The 11,993-nt window shown below is 40.3% G+C and overlaps 1 protein-coding gene across 1 annotated transcript; it reads left to right on the top strand.

Moving 5' to 3' along the window:
• Positions 1 to 555: 555 nt before the first annotated feature.
• On the top strand, positions 556 to 4,911 carry TRMT10C (tRNA methyltransferase 10C, mitochondrial RNase P subunit). Its single transcript, XM_045540382.1, has 2 exons — positions 556 to 728; positions 3,449 to 4,911. Exon 2 carries the CDS (start codon positions 3,479 to 3,481, stop codon positions 4,730 to 4,732), a length of 1,254 nt encoding a protein of 417 aa, XP_045396338.1. The 5' UTR covers positions 556 to 728; positions 3,449 to 3,478; the 3' UTR covers positions 4,733 to 4,911.
• Positions 4,912 to 11,993: the final 7,082 nt, after the last annotated feature.

Here is an 11,993-nt window from a genome sequence, read left to right as displayed (position 1 = left end):
TGTTGTATGTTTTTAGAAAAATTAAGCCAAAATATTTGAAAACACCGTGCTGGCTGGGTTTTGGCCCAAAAGCCACCAACTTATGTGCCTTAACTTAATTTTTACAGTAAAATTTCCAAATGAGCTGGGGGAGAGAGATATTGATTGATTTACTGTAGCCTACCAGGTTCCAAGAATTGTACCAGATACTGGTGATAAACTGGTCAAAAAGGTTAAGAGATAAAGTCCTACCGTCAAGGAGTCTGAAGCTGAGTAGGATTTGTGAAAAGATCGTTTTATTTCAGTACTTTATCAGCAAGTGCTTATAAATACTAGGCCGAGCAGGGAGCAGGCTAAGAGAGGAGGGTTAGAAAGCGCTTTTTAAGATAAATGGGGCGGGAGAACCCGGAAAACAGGTACAAGCCGCAAGACTGTTAAAAACGTAGACGGTAAGGACCGAAATGCCGACTGACAGCTGGTCCCCCCAAGGCGCAGCTTTCACTCCGGAAGGCCTCCCCTGCTGAGCCCACGTGACGTGACGTCAGAAGGCAGCGCCGGAAAGGAGAGGGCGGGACTTCCGGCGACGCCCTGGCGGCTGCTCTGGGTTAGCGATCTGTAATGTGTGGACTGAGAGGCGAGCTGTCGGTGAGCTGTATAGCGAGCCTTGGGCATCATTTTACCGCCGAGTCCTGCGTCTTCTGGAGTCCCTGTTGTTTGCGCCAGCGGGAGCCACTGTCTCTGCACTTCTGGTATGCGCATTTCTTCTTTCTCTCAGTGTGCTTGTTGGGCTGGGATGACGCCAGAGACGTTCCAAGATGCACGTAGTAGAACATGTGCACTAGAACAGATAAGAGGAAGCCCAGTGATTTAATAAGCTATAATACAATACCCGAAACGAGCAATGTTTACCAAAATGAAGTCCTTGATAGTTTTTTAAAATTTGGGTTTCTTTGGGGGGGGGCAGGGAGAAAGAGGGTAGTTTATAACTTTATTTGACGACCGGCGGTTAGTTCCCATCCACATTGGCTGTGGATTTTTGAAAGTGGTAACCAAAGTACAGAGCTTGTTTGGTGAATCTTCAACCACATTATGTTTTCTGGACAACCGCACACAGATGTGGTATGGGACATTCCGTATTCCTTCGGCTGAGACAGTTTTGTTGAACTTGATGTGAATGTGCACATCCGGAGTCTCCATCTTCGTGGCAAAGAGTGCCCAAGGGACAAGCTTCTTGAAGCCCACTCCATGGATGCACTTTTGCATGTTGATGGTGTATTTTCAGATCACCACTTCGTTGATGGCAGAACAGCCCTTCTCCCACCCTTCTTTGCGGGAGCCATCCTGCCGCTGGGCCCAAGTTGGAAAGGAAGGGGTTTATATTTCTATGAAATTCTAAAAGTTTTTTACCAGTTACTGAGACTAAACTGAAAAGACTTTTTTTTTTTAAATTTGAGACAGAATCTCACTCTGTTGCCTGGGCTAGAGTGCCGTGCGGTCAGCCTAGCTCACAGCAACCTCAAACTCCTGGGCTTAAGCGATCCTCCTGCCTCAGCCTCCTGAGTAGCTGGGACTACAGGCATGTGCCGCCATGCCCAGCTAATTTTTTCTATATATTTTTGGTTGTCCAGCTAATTTCTTTCTATTTTTAGTAGCGATGGGGTCTCACTCTTGCTCAGGCTGGTATCGAACTCCTGACCTTGAGTGATCCTGCCGCCTCAGCCTCCCAGAGTGCTAGGATTCTCAAGAGACTCTTGTTTCTGAATTCAATGTTTATGAGATTGAGACCTGAGAACCCCAGGTTAAATATTTCTGAAAGCCAAAAGTAAATTGTTTTCTCTTTAAAGGAAGTCTGAACATTTTTTAAATGTGAGAAGCATTAGCCCAGTATTTGAAAAATATTTGAGTGATTACTAAGAGCCAAATAACTGCCAAGAAAGGGTTCAGCGTTAACAATGTAGACACAGTCCTTGTCCTGATGGACACTAGATAGCTCTTTACCATCTAGTGAGGCAAATAGGTAACCAGGCAATTACAGTACAATGTTCAAAGTACTATCATAGGTAGAGGGTGCTATGAGTACTAATAGGAGGACTAATTGATGTCATGTGAAATATGAGGTGAAAAATAGAGATGCAGCTGAAAGGGTAAGCAAAGGATGATACCATAAAAAACTTTGTAAACCATATTGATAAGTCTGGACTTTGACCTGGCAACAATAAGCTTAGAAATACACATTGGGAATGATATGAATGCCATTGATCAGATTCACAGACTCCAATGGCTTAAAGATTGGGGGAACAAATCTGAAGGCTAGGAGATGCAGTTAAGAAAATGGGGTTGAAGAGAAGTGAATGAATTTAAAAAATAGAAAGTAAAATGAATATAACTCAAATGGGTTAGATATGATGGGTATGACAGAGGACTGTAATGAAATGACTCCCAATGTCTACCTCAGGCAGCAGGGTCGGTAGCAGTATCCTTCCCTGAAACAGAACACTAAAGAAGGATCAGGTTGGGAAAGGAGGGTAGACAGATAATTTCAATTAGTTGCATTTGAAGTGTCTTTCTTATGCATGGTGATTGAAACTACAGAAGTAGATCAGATCTCACAGAGGAAGTACATAGATTGAAAAAAGAAAGAACAGAATGCAGAATCAAGTCCACTTTTAAGGGAGGGGGGTATCTGGGCATCAGAGAGGCAGGAGACCTGGGAGCACGCAGGGTCGTTAAGTGAAGCCAAGGGAAGAAGGAATTTTTTTCAAGTGTTTCATTTGTATTTTGTAAACATTTGAATTCCTTTTTTCTTCAAATTTGACACTGTTTTCACATCTTTAAGCATCTTTGTTTTCTTGTGGACAGCCAAACCTTTGGGATAAAATTGTGGAGCTTTGTATACATTTGCCCCAATGTAGTACATTTTGTTTGGCAATAACATTATTTGCTGCAAAATAAAGTTTGAACTGGAAAAGAGTCTGTTGTTTTTTGATCAGTAGATATCTATACATTTCTGTTCTGAAAACACACGGGCATTGGTACGACAGGTCCTTTGTGCTTTTTACCAGTTGCCATTTTCTGTAACTTTCCTGTCCTTTGTCTTCACATGTTGCCTTTATGAAGAATTTTGTGTTTGTATCCAGCCTTAGAATGGTGGAGAATATAGCGTCATAATCTCAGCTGCATCAGTGGTACATAACTTCATTATCAGTAACATAGATCCTCTGGGCCCCTAGATCCAAATCTAAAAAGGATCTTCAGGTTATCCTCTTACCTAAAGCAATAGTGAAATTCATGTGTAAAATAAGAGCCCAAATAAGTTTTAAACTTTTTGCACAGTGAGTGATCACAGGCCCTAAGTCACAGGAATCTAGGAAAAATTAATAGTACAGCACAAAAGTTATATAAAGATTTCATTTTGTGTTTCAGAAATAGATTGCATTTGTCTAACTTTTAATTGCATTTTCTTTTACAGGGGTTTTCTTACAGGTCTCTGTTCCTCAAAATGAGCATTAGTGTCACTTTCTTAAGACCTTTTGCCAGGTTTTTGGTGCCATTCACCCTTCATAGGAAGAGCAGGAATTTATATTCAACAGTTCTGCAGAGAAATATGTCTTCCAAAATACCATCTTTGTCCTATCCTAATAAGGAGAGTGCATCCCCTCCTGAACAGCTAGAATTGGATGGGTGGAAAACAACAATGAAATCTAGTGTGCAAGAAGATGTTTCAACAGTCTCAAGCAACAAGGATGAAGATCCTCTAGCTGCCACCAGAGAGTTAATTGAGATGTGGAGATTGCTTGGCAGAGAAGTACCAGAACGTATCACTGAAGATGAGCTCAAAACCATTATGCAATGTGCTTCTAAATCATCAAAAAAAAAGTATTTAAAATATTTATATATTAAGGAAAAAGTGAAAAAGGCTAGGCAAATAAAAAAGGAAGCAAAAGCAGCAGCAAGGGAAGAGTTTAAAAAAAGCAAGCTGCTAGAAACCACTGAGGAAGATAAACAGCAAAACTTTCTATTTTTACGACTTTGGGATAGGAATATGGACATTGCAATGGGCTGGAAGGGTGCCCAGGCCATGCAGTTTGGACAACCCTTGGTTTTTGACATGGCTTATGAGACTCATATGACACCAAAAGAACTGCAGAATACTATTTCCCAACTTTTAGAAAGTGAAGGATCAAACAGAAGAAATGTTGATCCTTTCCATATTTATTTCTGCAATCTTAAAACAGATAGTGCTTATCATAGAGAATTAATTAAACGGTATGGAGAAAAATGGGACAAATTGCTTTTAACAGCAACAGAAAAGTCTCATGTAGATTTATTTCCAAAGGACAGTATTATATATTTAACTGCAGATTCTCCTAATGTTATGACTACCTTCAAGCATGATAAAATTTATGTAGTTGGGTCTTTTGTTGATAAGCACATGCAGCCAGGCATATCCCTAGCCAAGGCAAAGCGGCTGAAGCTGGCAACAGAATGCCTTCCATTAGATAAATATTTACAATGGGACGTGGGTTCTAAAAATCTCACCTTGGATCAAATGATTCGGATTTTGTTATGTCTGAAAAACACTGGTAATTGGGAAGAGGCTCTAAAGTTTGTTCCCAGGAGAAAACATACAGGTTATCTGGAGGTGTCTCAGTATTCTCAAGAGTTTATCAACAGAATGAAGAAGGCAAAGACTTTTAATTCACTTTCAAAAGGTTCTCTAAATGGACGTACACAGAAAAGGTGGCTTGAATGAGAAAATTTGATAGTTTAAAAAGTAAATGGATTGGAAATACAGTTCTATTAGTGTATTTCTTTCTGAATGGAATTCATTTTTTCTTTCTTTCCAAAGTAACCGCAGGGTGGTATATTTTCCCAAGTAAATATTTGTAAAACTTTGGGGGTTATATTTTGTTTACTGTAAAAAGACAATAATCGTAGAAAGTGGAAAAAGTTGTCCAAGTTTTTTGAACAGAATAATCTTTAAATGATCCCAGTAAGACAATTGTACAGTTGGCATGATTGTTTTGTGAATTCTTTTGAGTCTCTCAGACATCATTTTCCTTTTTGTTTGAAATGGGGTTTCCCTATGTTGCCCAGGCTGGTCTTGAACTCCTGGGCTCAGGCAGTCTTCCTGCCTCAGTCACCTAAGGAGCTGGGATTACAGGTGCGGGTGCCACTGTGCCCAGCTCATTTTACATCTTAAATGTTCTTTTATCCATGTCAGTTACTACCCTATCATGAAAAATTGATATAGGAAAGATTTCTAAACTTCAGGTGGTGGTTCACGTATTAAAGTAAAAGCATTGTACAGTGCTGGGCATGTCATAGGCACTAAGGTATATTGTTTAACTGAATCTTGGTTAAACAAAAGGCTAAGACATTGCTTGGCATGTCATGGGAATTGGCTGTACTTTTGTGATATTGTGAAGTATATATTTGATCTTCATCCCCTTTTCTAGCATAAACTCCTAAAATCTTAGGAATCTCCAGAGTGATGTCTTTTTGTATGCTAGTGATTGCCTGGTGGCTGGCAGCCCCTAGGCAGCTTCAGGATGAGAGCTGGTCACCTTAAAGCCCAAGTCAGGAGCCCAGGAGTTGGAGGTTGCAGTGAGCTACGATGATGCTACTGCACTCTACTCTGGGTGACAGAGGGAGACTCTGTTTCAAAAAAAAAAAAAAAAAGCCCAAATCAGGATTAGAGGGTTGGGACTTTCAGCCCCACCTGCTGACTTCCAGGTAGGGTGAGGAGGCCGAAGGTTAAGCTGATCACCAATGGCCAATGGTTTAATCAATCATACCTATGTAATGATGTCTCCATAAAGGCCCAAAACTAACAGAGTTCAGAGAAGCTGCCAGTCCTGAACACGTGGAGGTTCCTGGAGGGTGGTGTACCTGGGAGGGGTATGGAAACTCCCCTCATACCTTGCCCTGTGTATCTCTTCATCTGTATCCTTTGTAATATCCTTTTTTTTTTTTAAGAAACCAAAAGATGAATATATTTTATTAGATACAATGTTAAATTGCTCTAGGTCAAAAATAAAAATGAAACCAATAACCAAAATTAAAACACAGATGGAAAAATGCAAAAAATAAATATGATGCAAAGTTAACAGCCTTTTTGTGTGAGTTCATAAAGTAAATAAGAAAAATCACTAAGACCTCTCCCCTGCAAAAAATTAGTAGATAACCCAGCAAATAAAATGAGTGAACCCATATATGGAAAGATGATTAAATATATTAGAGAAATACAGAAAAACTCCGTCATTCTAGCCAATTGACCTTTTCCAAGCAAATTATTATGAAATTCCAGCTAGCCTAAAAATAAAAGAATTTTTAGATACCTATCCTAAAAATAAAATAATGCTGGCCAGGCATGATGGTTCACCCCGGTAGTCTCAGCACTTTTGGGAGGCTAAGGCAGGAAAACGACTTGTGCCACTGCACTTGTAAAATCTTTCATAGTAAACAGACAAATGTGTTTCCATGGGTTCTGAGAGCCACTCCACCAAATTAATCAAAAGAGGGGGTCGAGGGGACCCCAACTTCAAGATGGTCAGCCAGAAGTTCTGGAGGACCACATTTGTCCCCAGTCCCTGAAGGGAGGGGGTAGTTTTGGACACTGAGGCCTCAGCTTCTGGGATCTGACACTATCTCTAGGCAGGTAATGTCAGAATTGAGTTAGAGGACACCCAGCTGGTGCCCACTGCAAAACTGATTGCTTATTTATTGGTGGGAAGAAATCCCCCACATTTGGTCACAGAATTCTGCCTGTGTTTATTGTGTTGAGTGAGAAAATATGAAAAAGCACTTTGTGTTCTTTTCCACACACACAACTATGAAAAATGAGTTCATGGAGATAAAACTAATTTCTTGTCCTCTTAGGAAAAAAAGGTTTATTTGGTTAATGTTGCATACAGTACTTTGTTGTACCGTAGATAGCTTTCCTTTTCTAGGAAATACCTTTTTCTCCAGCCATGTGGTTTGAATGGAATCTGCCATATTTTTAAACACTTGGCTCACCTGGCCACAGCTAGCTATGCCAAAGGAAATACCTTACTCAAACTAGGCTGGTTATAGTACTTAACCTCCTCTGGCCAATTGATGAGTCTAGGGATGGGCATCTGATTTTAAGACAGGCCCAATGAGAACCCTTTTCGAAGATTTTTAGATTTAAGAATTAAAATAGCCTATATCAGTTCCTTTGTGGTGGTGGACTTTGATAGATAAAAAGCTCTGAAATTGGTGGTGGCCATGCCTAGGGGAGTGAGGGGTAAGCCAAACTACAGTAGGAGATGGTGAAGCTTACATAGTGTGTGTGTATGTGTGTTAAACCAGACTAAAGTAGGAGAGGGTGAAGCTTACATACAGAAATAAGACCAATTTCTGGAGCTGTTAAAACCCCTGGTTACAGTTGTCCTTTCTGTCCAGCTATAGGTTTGCCTTTTGTATTAATTGGTTGTTCAAGCCTCATGAGATACCCTGCTATCCTAATAAATTGCTTATTTTTGCCTACGCCAATTTGAGTTGGATTTCTGCCACTTGCTACCAAATGAGTCCTTATATTTCTGGGAAAAATGTATACTCATTTCCTAAGAAAAGAACTTTAGGAACGATAATTCATTGTAGACAACCTGCACCATTAAAATATTTGAAAACATGGGAAATAGAAATGATATTGCCAACTATTCCTACCTAGTTTCTGAACTGGAAATTAGTACGAGATATGCTGTCTAATGCATTTCTTAAACCAGAACCTAATCTTTTACCAAGTACTAGTACCCAGTACGTGCTCTGTGCGAAACAGTATTCAGTTTACCTGAATTATTTAAACAACTCTTAAGTTGTAGATTCTATCTGTCATTAACATCTTTTTACAGATGAGGGAACCAGCCCTTTTTAGAGATAAGGAAAATTGATTGAAAATAATTCATCTTTTAAGTTTAGACTCAGAATTCAAAAGATCTAACTTTAGTCCCATACCTAACCCAAACTTGTAGGATCAGGAAAGACCTTGAAAAAGTGATCTGTAGATTTAGATCTGACGATGAGAAGTATGATAAGAATGAATTTCAACTGTTAGACTCTACTAAAGGACAAGGTGCTAGTACTTGAACCTCTTGAGATACATTGAAACAAAAATACTATAGTGGTTAAGAACAAGAGTTTAAGATTGCCTGGCATGGCCTGACATGGTGGTTCATGCCTATAATCCTAGCACTCTGGGAGGCCGAGGTGGGAGGATTGCTTGAGGCCAGGATTCAAGAACAACCTAAGCAAGAGCGAGACCCTGTCTCTACAAAAAATAGAAAAATTAGCTGGGTATGGTAGCGTGTGCCTATAGTCCCAAGTACTCAATAGGCTGAAGCAGGAGGATCACTTGAGACCAGGAGTTTGAGGTTGCAGTGAGCAATGATGACACCACTGCACTCTAGCCTGGGTGACAGAGCGAGACCTTGTCTCTAAAAAAAAAACAAACAAAAAAATGTTTAGTGAAAACATGATTAGCTACATTTCCTCTCCACTCTGTTTTTTTTGTAGCTCTCTGCCTGAATTTTAAGTTCAGCTCCACTTTTTTTCTTTTTTTTTTTTTTTTTTTGAGACAGAGTCTCGCTCTGTTGCCCAGGCTAGAGTGCCATGGCGTCAGCCTAGCTCACAGCAACCTCAAACTCCTGGGCTTAAGCAATCCTCCTGCCTCAGCCTCCCGAGTAGCTGGGACTACAGGCACGCGCCACCATGCCCGGCTAATTTTTTATATATATATATATATATATATATATAAAATTTTAGCTGTCCAGCTAATTTCTTTCTATTTTTAGTAGAGACAGGGTCTCTCTCTTGCTCAGGCTCGTCTCGAACTCCTGATCTCAGGCAATCCTCCTGCCTCGGCCTCCCAGAGTGCTAGGATTACAGGCGTGAGCCACCGCGTCTGGCCCAGCTCCACTTCTTATTATCTTTTCTGTGTCTGAGTTTCCTCTTCCATAAAAATCGGAGTAATAGGCCAGGACAACTAAAAAAAATACATAGAAAAATTAGTCGGGCATGGTGGCGCCTGCCTGTAGTCCCAGCTACTCAGGAGGCTGAGGCAGAAGGATTGCTTGAGCCCAGGAGTTTGAGGTTGCTATGAGCTAGGCTCATGCCATGGCACTCTAGCCCAGGCAAGAAATTGAGACTGTGTCTCAAAAAAAAAAAAAATCGGAGTAATAGTAGCACTTAATTTATAAGGTTGTGATGACTTAATGTACTTAATTTCTTTTTTTTTAAATAGAACATTTGCATTGAATGTACTTAATTTCATGTTAAATATTTGCAACTATGTTTGGCATACAATAAGCATGAATAAGTGTTAAATGTTATAGCTATAACCTCACAAATAACACATCTAAGTGAAAATAATAATTGTTCATATTACCTTCCATTTCTAGCTTTTTAAACCATCACTTGAATAGCTCTTTAGAGGTTATAGTCCATAGCTGCCACGCAAGCTCTCACCATGGCCAGGCAGCATATTACCAATTTTACCTCTTTTATCTCACCTAATGCTTTCAGTAACCCTATAAGTAGTATTCCACTTTTATAGTCAAAACACATTCAGTAACATTTTTATCAGTTCAAACTCACAAAATTAGCAAATGACACAGTCAGAATTGAAGTCTAGTTTTGTGTGATGCAATACTGCTGCTCTTTGCCTTGTACCACAGTACCTTTTCATTGCTTAGAAAATGATACCCCAAAATATGGTGCTTTGACATGCTAAACTAAAGAAGCCTTTCCTTGCTTCCAGTCTCTCAATCCTTTGCCTTACTCAGAACACAGGATGAGGCTGTTCTCTGTTCCAAAGAAGTACACAATTGCCTTCGATCTCCTCCCTGAAATCTCATTATCCAGAGAAAATTAAAAATATTACATAACCAGGCATGGAGGCGCTTGCCTGTAGTCCCGGCTACTTGGGAGGCTGAGGTGGGAGGATCCCTTGAGGCCAGGAGTCTCAGGCTGCAGTGTTATATGATCATGCCTGTGAGTGACCACTGCACTCCGGCCTCAGCAAGTGAAGCTATGTCTTAAAAGAAAACCCTCATATCACAGAGGAAGAGACTGCAAATCATTAAATTGTTTGTTCTCTAGTTCCATTCCATTTACAATCATTTCCAAATGAATTTGTTTTTTTTTTTCCCTCCATAGAAACAGGGGTCTTGCTATGTTGCCCACACTGGTCTTGAATTCCTGGCCTCAAGCAATCCTCCCGCCTTGGCCTCCCAAAGTGCTGAGATTATAAGCATGAGCCTCCACACCCTGCCTTACAAGTGAATTTCTGTCTCCTGGATCCATTCATCGCTCCTAAAATCATTACTACCCCTCTAAAATTGTGTACTGTCCTCCACTCCCCTCTCCCTCATAAAGAAGGTATTTAAGTTTCAACCATGTGGACCTTCCTCGAGTTTTCATAACTTTTGTATGGCTCCCATGTTTATGCATGTTAATAAATTTATTACACTTTTCTCTTGTTAACCTTTCTTTTGTCATAAGGGTGTCAACTTGACCTTTATGATGGGGAAGAAAGGGATCATTCCCTTTCTGCCCCTTCATACTACACTGCCTTTAAATACCCTAATCCACTTGTAGGGGGTTACTGAAGCTTGCATTCATTTCTTCAACAAATATTTATCCAGACTGGTACAATCTAGGTCCTGGAGAAACAGTGGTTAGCAAGACAGGTAAAATCTGACCTCATGGAATTAACAGGTGAATGGATTACTATCTTCATCTTGAACTTCTGCAGTGTGATAATATGGGAGCTGGATCTGCTCCTAGATAGATAGGTATGTGACCTCTCTGAGTTTTATTTTCCTCATTTAAAAATACAAGCATCTCATATGGAAATAAAATTCATTAGAAATCAAGTGGGAGGGGGGAGCTCTCTCTAAGGTAGTTCCTGGTTACTTTTACATCTTAAAGTAGTAAATTAAATACACACAAATGTCTGATAAACGATGGATCAGAGACTTCAACCCAGACTACAAAATCGCCACCAAACTGCCCTGCTTTTGTCATGGGAAACACATTTTGATTCTTTCTCCATTCCTCAAAACTTGAAGCCTGAGGAGTCATCCACCTACAAATATTAAGCACTTTTCTTTCTTTCTTTTTTTAAAGAGACAGGATCTCACTCTGCCACCCAGGCTGAAGTACAGTGGCATGATCATAGCTCACTGCAGCCTAACACTCCAGGGTTCCAGCAATCCTCCTGCCTCAGCCTCCTGAGTAGCTGGGATATGAGTGGGAGCCACCATGCCCTTTTAATTTTTTTTTTTTTCTCGAGAGGAGGGGCTGTCTTGTGTTGCCCAGGCTGATCTCCAACTTCTGGCCTCAAATGACGCTCCCTCCTCAGCCTCCCTAGTTGCTGGGATTACAGATATGAGTCACTGTACCCGGCTAAATACTTTTCTCATATGAAACATACAGTACAAAGTGCTGTGAAGAAATTTTTTTAAAATGGTCTCTGTTGTCAAGGAACTTCTGAGCCATTTAGAGAGACACTTAAAAAAAAAACACAAACACACGGTGAGGGAGATCATGGGGATCAAATGAGATAATTTCTGTGTACCATTCTTTACTCACTTTTTACTTCCCTCAGCAACTCTCAAGGTTAGACAGCCAACAAAAGACAGATCAGGCATTCAAACCCAAGTTCTGACTCCTATGTTCTCTAACATTAACTGTATATTGTAGGGAAAACCCAGAAACTCCTAGGCAAGCAATCGGCCTCGTTGGGGCCAGAAAACTGGATAAATATTGAGAAAAAGCGAAGATGAGGCCCAAAAGGTAGGCTGATGCTTAATATAATACATTAATAACTAACGCACTTCATTCTGCAGACCCTGAGACTCCACTAAAGGTTTCTAAGTAAGGCAGAAATTACCGCAGTCTTAACTTGATACAGTGGTTTCTCTTAACTTGGTAGAGAAATTCCAACCTGTAGGAAACGCGGTTTTACTACGTGGCTGCGTACTAAAACC

Source organism: Lemur catta, chromosome 1, assembly GCF_020740605.2.
Source record: "Lemur catta isolate mLemCat1 chromosome 1, mLemCat1.pri, whole genome shotgun sequence".
Lineage (NCBI taxonomy): Eukaryota > Metazoa > Chordata > Mammalia > Primates > Lemuridae > Lemur > Lemur catta.
Note: the sequence above shows the minus strand (reverse complement) of the source record. Positions and strands in the feature narration are given on the sequence as shown.

Bases quoted from the DNA above. Each gene is read 5' to 3' on its own strand.
- TRMT10C (XM_045540382.1), top strand. From the start codon at position 3,479: ATGAGCATTAGTGTCACTTTCTTAAGACCTTTTGCCAGGTTTTTGGTG.